Source organism: Euleptes europaea, chromosome 4 (assembly GCF_029931775.1).
Source record: "Euleptes europaea isolate rEulEur1 chromosome 4, rEulEur1.hap1, whole genome shotgun sequence".
Classification (NCBI taxonomy): domain Eukaryota; kingdom Metazoa; phylum Chordata; class Lepidosauria; order Squamata; family Sphaerodactylidae; genus Euleptes; species Euleptes europaea.
Window position 1 is genome coordinate 107,530,962 of NC_079315.1, and position 14,972 is coordinate 107,545,933.

Genomic DNA, 14,972 nt, shown 5'->3' on the forward strand with positions numbered 1-14,972 from the left:
CCAGTAGGAGCTTTTTCAAATCGGAGTGCCGTTCTTCATCTGAAGTGATAAAGGCAGGGCGGGGTCTACCCCCAGCCTGCTCCCCAGGAAATAAGGAAGAGCAGTTCATTCCTGTTTGTTTCATTTTTATCCCATCCCATTGAGAGCCAGCATGGTGTAGTGGTTCAGAGTGGTGGTTTGGAGCAGTGGACTCTAATCTGGAGAACCGGGTTTGATTCCCCACTCCTCCCCTTGAGCTAATCTGGTGAACTGGGTTGCCTCCCCCACTCCTATACATGAAGCCAGCTGGGTGACCTTGGGCTAGTCACAGTTCTCTGCGAACTCTCTCAGCCTCTCCTACCTCACAAGGTGTGTGTTTGGGAGAGTGGGAGGGAAGGTTATTGTAAGCCGGTTTGATTCTTCCTTAAGTGGTAGAGAAAGTCGGCATATAAAAACCAACTCTTCTTCATCATCATCATCCTTCTTCCAAGGAGTTCAGGGGGATCCCTCCACTTCCCCTTTTGTCCTCACAACAACCCTGCAAGGGAGGTTAAGTTGAGAGAGAGAGTGATCAGTGCAAGGTCACTGCTGGAGCATGGTAGCAGAGTGGGGGTTCGGACCCTGGTCTCCCCAGTCTTAGCCTGTCACTGCTCAGTACACCGTACTGCTTTTCTTAGTAATTTTCATACTAATTTGGTCTGCAAGACTATGATTCAGCCTTTTTCAGGATATCTGCACCCCTTACTGCTTTCCTAAATAGCTGAAAATATTGTGTGGCTCTCTCTGTAATTGTGGAAAAAATTAGCTACTGGAAACCAATATCATGCCATTTGAACAATAATTTATCCTTCGAAATATGACTGTCTCACATTTCTTTCTGTAATCAGAAACTATTTCCAAAGGATCAATAGTTTCCAGTTCCGAACTGGACATAGTCCTGCTGTACACTGCAATGGTCAGACCACACCTGGAGTACCGTGTGCAGTTCTGGAGGCCTCACTTCAAAAAGGTTGTGGACAGAATCGAGCGGGTGCAGAGGAGAGCGACAAGGATGATCAGGGGTCTGGAGACCAAGCCCTAGAAAGAACGGCTGAGGGAGTTGGGAATGTTTCATCTGGAGAAGAGAAGGTTGAGGGGGGACATGATCGCTCTCTTTAAGTATTTGAAGGGCTGTCACTTAGAGGAGGGCAGGGAGCTGTTCCTGTTGGCAACAGAGGGTAGGACTCGCAATAATGGGTTTAAATTATGTGTAGAAAAGTAGTTTTTACAGTAAGAGTTGTTCAACAGTAGAATCAGCTACCTAGGGAGGTGGTGAGCTCCCCCTCACTGGCAGTCTTTAAGCAGAGGCTGGACAAGCACTTGTCAGGGATGCTCTAGGCTGATCCTGCATTAAGTAATGGGTTGGACTAGATGGCCTGTTTGGCCTTTCCAACTCAATGGCCATTTTTGCATGGTGAATTTTGATGCTCGTTCAAAGCTCTTTTTTAAAATGTGACTTTAAAAATGCCTTTTCACGGTCCCAACGCAAAAGGAGAAGTTCCACTCCCCCCACTTGCCTGCTTTTTTGTTCCTGTTTGCATAGCTATTAGCATATGCATAGCTAACACGCCTCTGTTGTTTTGCATGGTTCCTTGAGGAAGATTATTCACAGCAAACACCAAAGGTCGCGTTAAATGGCCTCTTTAGTAATGCGAAGCAGGTAAGCGCCAGCTTCACAGTCACTTCCAGAACGACGGTTCAGCTTGCAAAATTCAAAAAAATATGCGGGGCAATTCAGCCTGGATCACGCTGCTAATTACCATGCAAAAATGGCCTATGATTCTATGATCCCATATCTCTGTGGACTTCAGAGAACTGAAGGGCTTCATGGATTAAAACAAGCTTGTTTAAAACTCTTTCTTGTACCTTGAGCCGATGTGAATATCTCTGAACACAGCCACACCATACCTTTCACACGGCACAAGAAGGCGAAGGAGTCTGAAGCCGGAAAGGATTCGAGATTGGAAACAACCTGCAATAGATATGAAATGTAATAACAAAAAACAAAAAAAAAAGCATCTTGAGGAAGTACTCAATTATTGTTTATTATGGTCCTTTGACCAAACAGTCTTGAGGAAGTAAAGAGCATCTAAAACAGTATTTTAACACCTTGTCTCAAAAAAGCATTTCTTTCATTCTAAAAAGAGAAACTGTCTCACATGAAGAGGGTCCCCCCACAGTTTTCCTCAAAACTCCCAGTGTTTCCATTAGAATTTTTTGAATCTCCTAGGAGACCACACACACACACCAGGCTTCAGTTTTATGTGTTTTATTCTGGAAATTCTTCACATCTTTGCTTGTGAAGAATATTGGTTTTCAGAGGGTGCATTTCACCGGAAATGATGGTCCCTTGTAAATGAGTCCAGTTGTCTTCACTTTATCTTCTAAACCAGGGGTTCTCAACAAGGGGAGAATTCCCCCCGGAGGGGATTTTAGGTTTGGGGGTGGGGAATTGGGCATATTATGAGAAGACAAGATTCACTGGAAAAGACAGTCATGCTAGGAAAAGTTGGGGGCAGCAGGAAAAGAGGAAGACCCAACAAGAGATGGATTGACTCTATAAAGGAAGCCTCAATTTGCAAGATCTGAGCAAGGCTGTTGATAGGACACTTTGGAGAACATTGATTCATAGGGTAGCCATGAGTCGGAAATGACTTGACGGCACTTAACACACACACACTCAGCAAAGTGCATATTATTTGGAATGCACCTTTTGAGATAGACTATTTTGGGAAGGGGGGAATTATATTCTGAACAATGGTAAAAGGGGAGAATGGAGCAAAAAAGGGTGAGAACCAGTGTTCTAAACCCTGCTGCTAGAATGAGATCCATTCAGTCATGAATGGGTGAGGGAGAGTCCCCCACCACAATACAGGCTGCTGTGTCACTAGTCAGAACAGCTGGGGCGGGGCATTGCTCTGCTTCTCCTGACCTGTGATTTTCCTTTCTGGCCCTGCATCTGACTTGGCTGGAGCCACATCTGACATTGGACAACGAGTGAGATAATAAATAACACAAAGGAACTGGTAATTGTATAGTGTTGAACCCAAGCGTTGGAACCACTGTAAAGGACGTTATCCTAACCTTCGTTGTTTTCAGGGTTACACTCCACATTCCAAGGACTCCGGCATTGCATTGCTAGGGATTACAAGGATCCTTTTTGGGAACAGGTCTCTGAACCTTTGCTCTTCTCAGAGAGCTCCGTCGCCCATCCAAATAATCAGAGACGATAAAGGCTGCTTTTGTGCAAATTGCAAGGTTTTTTTTAAAAAAGGCCCCAATTGCATGGGATATATACTGGCACAATTTATAGCATATGAAAATTGGCCCTTCGAGGGGGATTATAAATCACTTTAGGCCCGTCCCAGTTCCTGTACAGTAAAGGCTGAGATAAAAAGTATAGAGGTAAACACATTTTTCCTCCTGATATATAAAAGGTGGAGTTTTTTTTCAAAAAAGGCATTAAGACCTGCTAAGTGGAAACAGCTGCTCTTAAGCCCGCTTGCAGCCTGCTTGCTGGGGATTTGTCCGGCCTTTTGCCGTGATTCACAACCCAAGAAGGCTGTTAATACCAGGGGCGCCTCTTCCTCTCACTGGACGGCCCGGAAGGAAAACTTCAAAGGCTTCCCTGGACACGGTTTTCTTTGTCACTTCTTCCCCCTGATCTGTTTTCTTCCTCCTTTAGAAAAAAATGCTTTGAACACGATTGGCTTTTCTTCTTTTCAAACAGGGTTTTCCGAGAAGACCGATAATGTGGTGAAACCGGGGGCGTGCTGTGCCTCCTGCAAGGAGTTCTACCAAATTAAACAGACGGTGTTGCAATTGAAACAAAAGGTACAAGGATTAATTGGGTTTTTAAAAATTATACTACATAGTCCCTTTAATGGGAGATGCTGAGGATTGAACCTGGGGCCTTCTGTATGCCAAGCTGATGCTCTACCTCTGAGCCACAGCCCAGTGAACAAAGACCAGTATTGCAATGGTACTGATAAAAGAATAGCAGGAGGGTTTTACAGTGCTTTCCGAACTGTGTTGTGGAGATCCCAGAGGTTCCTTGGAAGCTGAGGTGTTCATCAGTTGGAAAATCAGTAATGGGAGGAGACAGGTTTCCTTGGCACACAGCTTGCCCCTCATTACTGGTTCTTTTCCTGCAGCATACCTGAGCCACAGTCGAATGTTGGGTGGTTTCTTGCTGGGTGACAGCAGTGCCCGATAGATCTGGACACTCTTGTCTGAAATGAGTTTGAGCCCTAGAAAATGCCCGCAGGATCCTCCACAGTACACAGGAGTTCTGTGGCAGGCATGTATGCTTTCCTCAGTGGGAAAAGGAAACATGGACAGGGTTCCCTGAAGGTAGGCAGTTTTGAAAACCTCTGGTTTTCTTCCTTCGTTCCCACAATCCCCTCGATAGAGTTGCAAAACTAGTCTGAAAGAACCCCTTGCCAAAAGAAAGAAATAGCGAGCAATCCGGCCATGCAAGCATTGCCATTTGTGGGAAAGTTAGTACCCCTGCACACATGCGCTCACTCCGACACACATCAGTATGGCTCTAATTAGAAGCCATCATTAAAACCAGACCTGGGCTTTCCTTCCCTGAGCCCAGTCCTCGTGGAACGCCTTGGCAATTACGATACAAGATGCAGGTGATGGCGAGGATCTGATCTCACCTCTGCAACTGTTGTCCCTTTGCCCCTATCCCTTACAAAAGGTTTATAACCTTACAGAGAGAAATTAGTGCACGAGGAAAGACTGGAGTGAGGTCATTTCGGACAGCGGTTCCAAGCCCGAATTAAGAAAGTGGTTATGGGAGAGAAATTGAATCCGAGCCTGTTGTTAATCTCTGGTAAAGAGGATAGTACTAGACATCAAGAGCTCAGGGCTTGGCACGGGAGGCAGATTCTTCTTCCCAAAAGATATGGAAGAGCGAGCTTCCAGGAGAAAAGGGTGGGTATTGAGCGCACATTTCATGTGCATCCAGGACAGGCTGACTTAGCAGGTTGGCATCTGGGTGACCTTTGTTAGAGCATCTGTGCTATCTGGTACAGATAAGTGCGTTGGCAGAACAATTCAAAATGTATCTTCATGCATGCCACAGCAGGGAGAGGAATTCTTCTGACTGTTTGAAAATGAAAACCATCCCGAACACGTTTGGCTCACAGAAGGCCTTGGGATCCATCCCCTGCACAACCCCTTGAATACAACCCTAGGAGAGCCAGCGTTGTGTAGTGGTTAAGAGTGGTGGTTAGGAGTGTGGTGAACTCTAATATGGAGAACCGGGTTTGATTCCCCACTCCTCCACATGAGCGGCGGACTCTAATCTGGTGATGAACTGGGTTGGTTTCCCCACTCCACATGAAGCCTGCTGGGTGACCTTGGGCCAGTCACAGTTCTTTTAGAGCTCTCTCAGCCTCACCTATCTCACAAGGTGCCTGTCGTGGGGAGAGGAAGGGATTGTGATTGTAAACCGGTTTCATCCTCAAGTGGTAGAGAAAGTTGGCGTATAAAAACCAACTCCTCCTCCTCCTCCTCCTCCTCCTCCTCCTCCTCCTCCTCCTCCTCCTCTTCTTCTTCTTCTTCTTCTTCTTCTTCTTCTTCTTCTTCTTCTTCTTCTTCTTCTTCTTCTTCTTCTTCCCAATGTCCGCTAAATCATCCTATCATTAACAGCAGACTGAAGGCCATTGCTTCCTTACAGTCAATCCATCTCATGTTGGGTCTTCCTCTTTTCCTGCTGCTTTCCATTTTTCCTAGCACTATTGTCTTTTCCAGTGACTCTTCTAATAATGTGACCAAAGTATGATAGCCTCTGTGTAATAATTTTGGCTTCTAATAGGGTTGAGGGAAACTGCTTGGGGTGGGGAAGCCTTTGGGGAGCCACTGCCCATTAGAGTAAGAGGAATAAGTGGGCTGTGTTGGTATAAGTCAGACACGCATATTCTTCTTCACACTAAATATCCGTGGAATGCTGGGGTGACTTTTGGGTTTTTTAAAGTCCATAATCAGTTGCCTGACTCTCAGGTTATCATTCAGCTGTGATTTGAATTCAGGGCCATATCGAGTCCCGAAGCCCTCTGGCAATCAAGGACAATTATTGGTTTGGTTTTTGTGCTTGGGTATGTGTAATTAAGTAGAAAACACATGTTCACCCCCATCAAGTGTGGTAAAGGATACATGTGTATAAAATTAGGTGTGTGTCTTTAAAAATAAAGAAGCAGGAGAGAATTGACCTTTTGTTTCAGAGGGTCTTTTTTTAAAAATTCACATTGAGCATACTTGGTAGTATAGCCATATATGTGTAGTGTAGTGTACATGGTTGTGGTGGAAAGTGCAGTCAAGTTACAGCTGACCTACGGCGAACCTGTAGGGTTTTCAAGGCAAGAGATGTTCAGAGGTGGTTTGCCATTGCCTGCCTCTGCATGGGCTGAGAGAGATCAGGGAGAACTGTGACTGGCCCCAGGGACACCCAGCAGGAGAAGTGGGGAATCAAACCCAGTTCTCCAGATTAGAGTCTGCCGCTCTTAATCACTACACTGCGCTGGCTCTCTGTAGTGTACATACCCAGGTATAAAAGATAGAACAAGCCCTTAATTCCAGACTGTTGTTTATTCTTTAGTGTGATAGCATTTGCATGCTGCTCTTTCTCTAAGAGCGTAGGGGGATTGTGCCATTTTCATCCTCACAACAACCCTGTGAGGTAGGTTGGACAAAGCTTGATCAGTTGGCTTAGATCACCCAGTGAGCTCCAGAACTGTACCATTCTGCCTCATTCAGAAAGTAGGAGCTTTAGCTGAGGCATGGGCCAAAGGAATTTCTCTAGAGATATTTTATACAGGTATACCTTGACCGAGATGGCTTAGACTAACCCAATCTCATCAGATCTTGGAAACCAAGCAGGGTCGGCCCTGGTTAGTGATTGGATGGGAGATCTCCAAGGAATACCAGGGTCACTACACAGAGGCAGGCAATGGCAAACCCCCTCTGTTAGTCTCTTCCCTTGAAAACCCTATGGGGTCTCCATAAGTCAGCTGTGACGTGATGGCACTTTCTACACCCCTTAGTCAGATGTAATTTGAGCTTGCTGAACAGCTATTGGCTGAGGCTGCATTCTTCTCTCTTCTTTCCAGGTTGCTTTGCTCCCAAACAATGCTGCTGACCTCAGCAAGCCAATCACTGGGGAAAAGGTGCTTGCATCCAATGCCTATATAGCAGGTCCCCCTGGACAACCGGGTGATCGGGGTCCTCCAGGTAAGGAAACAGAGCAGATCATTCCTATATTTAAGAGGGTTATTGGGGAGGGAGCCAAAAACCCAAGGAGCTAAGGACAGAATATGTGGAATTAGTCCAGTTGGTTTCACAACAACCCTGTGAGGTTCGTTAGACCGAGTGTCCATAGCTTGCCCAGGCCCCAAGATGGCTCTTCCAAGAAGATGCCCAGTGCTTTATCCTCAACACCCCATGAGTCCTAGTGTTAAATAGATGAGGGGCATGCACAGAAAAATCGCTTTAACTAGAGCTGTCTGTATCAGGATTCTGCTATGGACAAGGCAAACTAAAACAACCCCAGGGGAGATGTTTGCCCCATTGAAGGGGCTGAGTGTACTCTAATATTTCAGTAATATTGGTGGGGGCTGTAGCCCATCCTCTCCAATCACCACTGTTCCAATCCAAATTGAGCCCTGCAGCAATTGGATGAGTAAGTTATGTGTTGAAACCAAGGGGCACTTTCACACATGCCGAATAATGCACTTTCAATCCACTTCCAATGCACTTTGCAGATGGATTTTACTGTGTGAAATGGCAAAATCCACTTGCAAACAATGGTTAAAATTCACTGAAAGTGGACTGAAAGTGTATTATTCGGCATGTGTGAAAGCACCCCAAATGTTTTGTGTAATTTGGCTTTCAGGCTGACACTATAACCTTTAGACACATGGACACATAAAGTTGCCTTATATTGAAGCAGACCCTTCGTCCATCAAGTTCAGTATTGTTTATTCATCCTGTCAGTGGCTCTGCAGGGTCTCTTCTACACCACCTACCTGCCTAGTTCCTTTAACTGGGGTTGCTGGGGATTGAACCTGGGACCTTCTGCGTGCCAAGCAGATGCTCTAACAGTGAGCCACGGCCCCCTCCTAAGACAAGGCTGCAAACCACCATTTCTTTCTTAAAGCATGCAAAATATACTGATGCGACATTTTATGAAGTAGAACACATGTATGGTAGCACTGGGGTTTTTTTTGCAAAAGGTTCCCCCTTAAGAAGCATCGTTCGGTTATTTAATTTATTGATATTTAAGTTGATTTTTTTCCTTGCCAGCATCACATTTAAATCACAATTTAGTGGTTTTAAAAAATGCTTGGTATCCTCGCATACATCTTCCGAGGACACACTTGCATATACGTCTCCCAGGAGATGTTGAGAAGAAATGGACATTGTCACCGCCTTTAGCATTTCTGTGCTGCGGTTAACCAGCTGCCGCTTGAGGTGCACGGAAATGCTGCATGTTTCACATCATGCATTTCTTTCACCAAACGCTACCAGAGAGCGATGCCCTCAGAGCTTGCTTGACTTCTTCCATCTGGTTTTCCCTCTTCCATTGCATGAGCTGTCCGTGGTGCTGAAAGCCTTAAATTCTTCTGTTCTCCTAACTGAAAACCATCCACCCCAAGCAATAGCTTGCTGCGTGATTAACAGCTATACCGGCTGGGAAGTGCGAAGAATTTCTCAGCTACGATTAATAGTTTTCACTGACAGGGGAGTGCCCAGCTAATACGTATCCTACTTCCAGTTCAAAGCAGGTCTTGTAGTAATCCAAATCCAGCTAGCCAGGCGTGAGCCTGTTTTAGCATTCCCAGCAGCTTGAACAGGGCAAGATATGAGTTAAATTAGAGGTGCTACTTCTTGTTGTTGCCTTCATTCAGCCCCATTCATCAACCACAAATATTATCAACTCAGGACCAGATCAACCAATAGGCTATTACGGCTATAGTCTAAGTCTCTCTCTTTTTTTCTTAAGGGCCACAATTTTCTAGCTCAGCCGCCAAGCTCGTTAGGTGACCCTGGACCAGTTACTCTTCCTTAGGGTTATGAACTTCACAGGGTTGTAGTAAGGACAATGAGGAAGCAAAACCAAGGTCTTTTGAAATGTAGGTTGTGACAATGCCCACTAGATGTGCGGCTTTCAATGCCTAACATGCACAGAAGAGGGAATGTCATGTGGTGAAAGGGGGACATGCTATTATTTACGTTTGAAGATTTCTGCTGTGGTTTAAATACATTTGTTAATTTTAGATAATTTGATAACTTTTGATGATGATGATTTTGCAGTATGTATATATAGTTATTGCACTAAGTAGATAATAGTTACTCTGTAGTATGTGTGTATATATATATATATATCAATATATCTATCTCAATATATCTATCTATCTATCTATCTATCTATCTATCTACCTACCTACCTACCTACCTATCTATCTACCTATCTTTCTGTCTGTCTGTCTGTCTGTCTGTCTGTCTATCTATCTATCTATCTATCTATCTATCTATCTATCTATCTATCTATCTATCTATCTATCTATTCCGAAGTATGTATATATAGTTACTGTATATAGTTGCAGTATGGCTGTATAGTTACTCTGACCTAGATGGCCTGATCTTGTAAGATCTTGGGAAGCTAAGCGGGTCGGCTGTGGGTAGTACTTGGATGGGAGACCACCAAGGAAGTCCAGGCTCGCTGTGCAAAGGCGGGCAATTGCAAACCACCTCTGTTAGTCTCTTGCCTTGAAAATCCTAAGGGATCGCCATAAGTAGGCTGTGACGTGAGGGCATTTTCCACCACCAAGTACGTACTCTTTCTTTAAGGCTTAGGCTTTCGTGCCCGCAATCAGTCTCTGTTTTAGCTGAACCTGCCTTTCATATCAGAGAATCATAGAATAGAATCATAGAGTTGGAAGGGACCCCCAGGGTCATCTAGTCCAACCTCCTGCACAATGCAGGAAATTCTCAACTATCTCCCCCCACACACACACCCAGTGACCCCTACTCCATGCCCAGAAGATGGCCAAGATGCCCTCCCTCTCACCATCTGCTTAAGGTCATAGAATCAGCATTGCGGACAGATGGCCATCTAGCCTCTGCTTACAAACCTCCAGGGAAGGAGAGCTTACCACCTCCCGAGGAAGCCTGTTCCACTGTTAAACTCACAAAGCTACACTTTTAAAAGTCTACAAAATGCCACCTGGTCCGAAACCATCCGACGATCCTCACTGACAACCTTAACTGTCTCTTTTTGATTGAAGGTGCTGCGGGGCCAAAAGGGAGCCCTGGATTCCCTGGATCTCCTGGGCCTCCGGGTCTGCCAGGCCCTAGAGGACCCATGGGACCTATGGGGCCATCTCCAGACTTATCCCATATCAAGCAAGGCAGAAGGGGGCCTGTGGTCAGTATTGTACCTCCATATAATATATATATATATTGCATGTTGCTTGTACCATTGCATATTTTTTGAGGACTCTGTTTCTGTTTTACAGGGTCCTCCGGGAGCACCAGGGAGAGACGGGGCAAAGGTCAGCAAACTAATCTTATTCCCCCTCCCTCCGGAGAGTGTCTTTTTATTTCTTGTAAAATGTCAGACAGCTCCTTTAAAGTTGGGGAAAGGAGGGGCAAGGTGCAGGCAGGGCCAAAGTAAAGGCGATCTATCATACAGGCTAGCAAAACAGGGTCCCAGCGTTGCTCAGACCAGTGAGGGATGCTTTATCACACACTGGTGATGCACTTTCAATCCACTTTCAATCCACTTTGCAACTGGATTTTACTGTGTGAAACGGCAAGATCCACTTGCAAATGATCACTAAAGTTCCTTGGGTACACCGGTGAGGACCTTTTCTGTGGTATCCTCACAATTATGGAGCAACCTCCCCAGGGAGGTGTGCCCGACCCCCTCACTTTAGACTTTTAGGAGGTATCCAGAGACCTATCTTAGCAGTCCTAAACTGTGATATTAAATGTAGACAGTGTGTAGAACCTCCTTCCACAGATGTTTTTGAGAAGTAACGGCACCAACTGCAGGTCGAACTCTGGATATGCAGTAAAATTTCGCTGCAGGGCTCTACAATGAATGGGTCGGGCTTGTGGACCTGTTATAATTTTACAACAGGATTTGGGTCTTCAGAGGACTTACAGGATGTCAGAAGAGGGATTCATTCTGGGTGCCATCACCAACTCGGCCCAAAGGAGGGAACAGCTCAGTCGGCAAGGAAGTTTCTTGGTGGCAGTAGGTCAGAGCAGGCCGTGTAGTATGCCTGAATTACGTACGTGTGCTTCAGACTCTTTGACACATGCTGAATAATGCACTTTCAAGCCACTTTCAATTTATTTATTTAAAATATTTATTAGCTGCCTTTCTTCCTATGGAGCTCAAGGTGGCTTACAATATTCATTTAGTTTTTTTAAAAAACACACACATAAAACCTACATTTAAAACCACAATTTAGGACAGCTTTGATAGGTTTCCGGCTACCTTTAGTGATTATTTGCAAGTGGATTTTGCCATCTCACACAGTAAAATTCAGTTGCAAAGTGCACTGAACACATGAAGCTGCCATATACTGAATCAGACCCTTGGTCCATCAAGTCAATATTGTCTACTCAGACTGGCAGCAGCTCTCCAGGGTCTCAGGCAGAGGTCTTTCACATCACCTACCTACCTAGTCCCTTTAACTGGAGATTCTGGGGATTGAACCAGGGACCTTCTGCATGCCAAGCAGATGCTCTGCCACTGAGCCATGGCCCCTCCCCATTGAAAGTGGATTGAAAGTGCATTACCCAGTGTGTGTGAAAGCATTCCTCACTGGTCTGAGCAACAATAGGATCGTGCTTTGCTATCCTGTACAATAGATCGCCTTTACTTTGGCCCTGCCTGTATCTCACCCCTCCTTTATTTTATCATCTATGTCTTACATCCTTTGGAAATATTTTCAACTTAAATCTTTGCTGCAGAAGCATAAAACTATAAGGGCAAGACTCTTAGCACCTCAAAGACTGATAAGATTTCCAGGGCATAAGCTTCTGAGAGTCAAAGCTCCCTTCATTAGATACAAGTGGGAATCTGACGAAAAGCGCTTTGACTCACAAAAACTTATTCTCTGGAAATCTTGTCGGTCTTTGAGGTGCTCCCGGGCTCGAACCTTGCTCTTCTCTTGTGCTGCCGATCAACACGGCTACCCTCCCAAAATTAAAATTAATTTACCTGATGGTTATTTTGATTACGTCTGCTTTTAGTTCTGATACCTTTAGGTTATTTAAGGGTTCCTTCCCTTTATTGAAATATCTTTAGTGCCCGATTTGGTGATGTGAAGGCTTGCAAAAAGGTTACAGATTGTAGTAAGAAATATGATAGTTAAATGGTAAATGAAATTGAGGCTGCAATGCTAAATTCCCTTCCGGGAAGTAAGTTCCACTGCAATGCTAAATTTCCTTCGGCAGTGCTAAAGTCCCATGGAATTGAATATCACTAACTTCCCACTAACTTCCTTAACTTGCACTTGGCAGAACCACATTGGCTGTGGGATACGGCTGGAAAAAGTGGCTGATCAGCAGCGCATTGATTTTGCTTAGTGAGAATGAGAGATGCTTCCTAGAGAGACTGGCGTACGCAAAAAAACCATGGCCTGAATGCTAGAGAGATCCTTGCGTACGCCAACGAGAGTCACGGTGTGGAATAAGCCTACAAGTTGTGGTTCAGTTTTAATCCATGCAGATTTAACAGAATGGTGTTTGTTACAGGGTGAGAGAGGTGCACCGGGAGAAAAAGGGTCCCCTGTAAGTATCTTATTCAATTCCAATCTGTTAAGAAAGAACGGGCAGGAACTGCCATAGCCAGATATCATAACCCTCACTGAGTCAGTTAGCAAGCTTCGGTTGAATGAATAATCAAGCTTTTAATGGTTCCTGCACAAGGCCAGGGCTCCCCGGCCCTCAAGGCTGCCCGCTTTTGTTTCACTGGAGGAACTACAGTGGTTTGGAGTGGTGGACTCTGATCTGGAGAACCAGGTTTGATTCCCAACTCCTCCACTTGAGCGGCGGAGGCTAATCTGGCGAACTGGATTTGTTTCCCCACTCCTACACATGAAGCCAGCTGGGTGACCTTGGGCTAGTCACAGCTCTCTTAGAGTTCTCTCAGCCCCACCTACCTCACAGGGTGTCTGTTGTGGGGAATGGGAAGGGAAGGTGACTATTCTTCTTTAAGTGGTAGAGAAAGTCAGCATATAAAAACCAACTCTTCTTCTTCATCATCATCCTTCTTCCAAGGAGTTCAGGGGGATCCCTCCACTTCCCCTTTTGTCCTCACAACAACCCTGCAAGGGAGGTTAAGTTGAGAGAGAGTGATCAGTGCAAGGTCACTGCTGGAGCATGGTAGCAGAGTGGGGGTTCAGAACCTGGTCTCCCCACTCTTCTTCTTCTTCCCTCTTCCTACTTCTGTTACAAGTGTAGTTGCTCCCATATGTGCTTCAGAATCTGCCTTGAAGGATTTGTGGAGCTCTGAATTGATGTGATTGAGGGTGTGTGTTCGTGTATGTGTTTTGCTACAGACAAACCCATGTTTTATTTTTCCTTTACACAATTGCTGAAATTATGTAGTAGGCAGAAGTGAATCAGCCACCTTTTTTTTTTGAGTTTTCCCTTTTCAACCCCTGTCGATTCTGCATCAAATCGTTCAGCTTTGACGAGAGAAAAGTCTGACACACAGAATTGTGTCTCGTTTGAAATTTGCATGCAGTTGGTGATTTGAGGCAGGATACTTTTATTTCAGGCTTTTAAACGGAACCATTTTTGCATGCCTCTGTAATGACACCTTTCAGAAATGGAGCTTTGAAAATTTAAAGCCCCCAGGAACATGAAGGACTAGTAACTCTATTATTACACTTGGAACCTTTTGTAGGGGCCGCCAGGTTCTTTTGACTTCCTGTTGCTGATGATGGCAGACATCAGAAACGACATTGCTGAACTGCAAGAAAGGGTGTTTGGGCACAGGACTCATTCGTCGGCAGAAGAGTTTCCACTACCTCAAGAATTTCCGAACTATCAGGACGTGGTGGATCTGGGATCTGGAGAAGGCGTCAAGCAAAGGACTACATCGAGGAACTCCAGAACTCGCAGAGAAAGCCAACATTAGACAGAACTGGTGATCGGAGAAAGAATAAACATTTATAGGGTGGCGATCCACAAGTCACTTAAGCCAGCATACTTGCACATATCCCAGTTTACATCTGTGGAAGTCAACCGAAAATAGAAAAATAAGTTTATGTACTTAAATTGGGATGACTACATTCCTTTCCCTAGTTTCAGAAGGTAGCTATTTCTTTCCCTAAGCATTGCAGGTGTGGTCAGATGGAGAACCAAGCTGCACAACCAACAGATTCCCATCCTACATCTATTTCTGGGATATACAACTTAAGAATGTTTGGATGTTCCCCTTGCATTTTTGTAAAAAAAAAAAAAAACTTGCATCTCAAAATCTAGCATGTCAGGAAAACAAATGTTCTACATTAGCCTTTCCCAAGCCATGCTAGTTTTCTAATGTGTAGGGAGGTGTTTTTGTTTTTAACTGGATAGCATTCAGATATTTGGTTCCCTCTTTGCAACTTGAAGTGCTGTGGTCCAGCCATAGATAAGTCGCATGAGTCTGCTGACATTGCAGTTCATCAAGAGGCTCCAGTGCTGAAGCATATTCTGAGCTTAAATTTGAGTACAGTGGCTTAAGTGCTTTGTAGATTGCACTGTCAAAGATAACACAGTATTTTAGAAATGCACTGATATTGTATAAAGGTATATATGTATTTTATTGTCCAGAGTTTCTCCATTTCCTTCCTTACAGAGATATTTACGGGCAGTAATCGCAATCCAGGTGTAAATTTCTGAATAAGTGCTAAATGTAAATCTGTACTTGTCACACG

At 44.7% G+C, this 14,972-nt stretch overlaps 1 protein-coding gene across 1 annotated transcript in view; it reads left to right on the forward strand.

Moving 5' to 3' along the window:
• Positions 1–14,209, forward strand: part of CCBE1 (collagen and calcium binding EGF domains 1) — a 146,189-nt gene extending 131,980 nt beyond the window's left edge. The window contains exons 6-11 of the mRNA XM_056849066.1: positions 3,749–3,852; positions 7,140–7,260; positions 10,317–10,456; positions 10,548–10,583; positions 12,802–12,837; positions 13,958–14,209. Of these exons, the coding sequence (XP_056705044.1) occupies positions 3,749–3,852; positions 7,140–7,260; positions 10,317–10,456; positions 10,548–10,583; positions 12,802–12,837; positions 13,958–14,191 (671 nt within the window). The 3' untranslated portion in view covers positions 14,192–14,209. The remainder of the gene's footprint in view (positions 1–3,748; positions 3,853–7,139; positions 7,261–10,316; positions 10,457–10,547; positions 10,584–12,801; positions 12,838–13,957) is intronic.
• Positions 14,210–14,972: the final 763 nt, after the last annotated feature.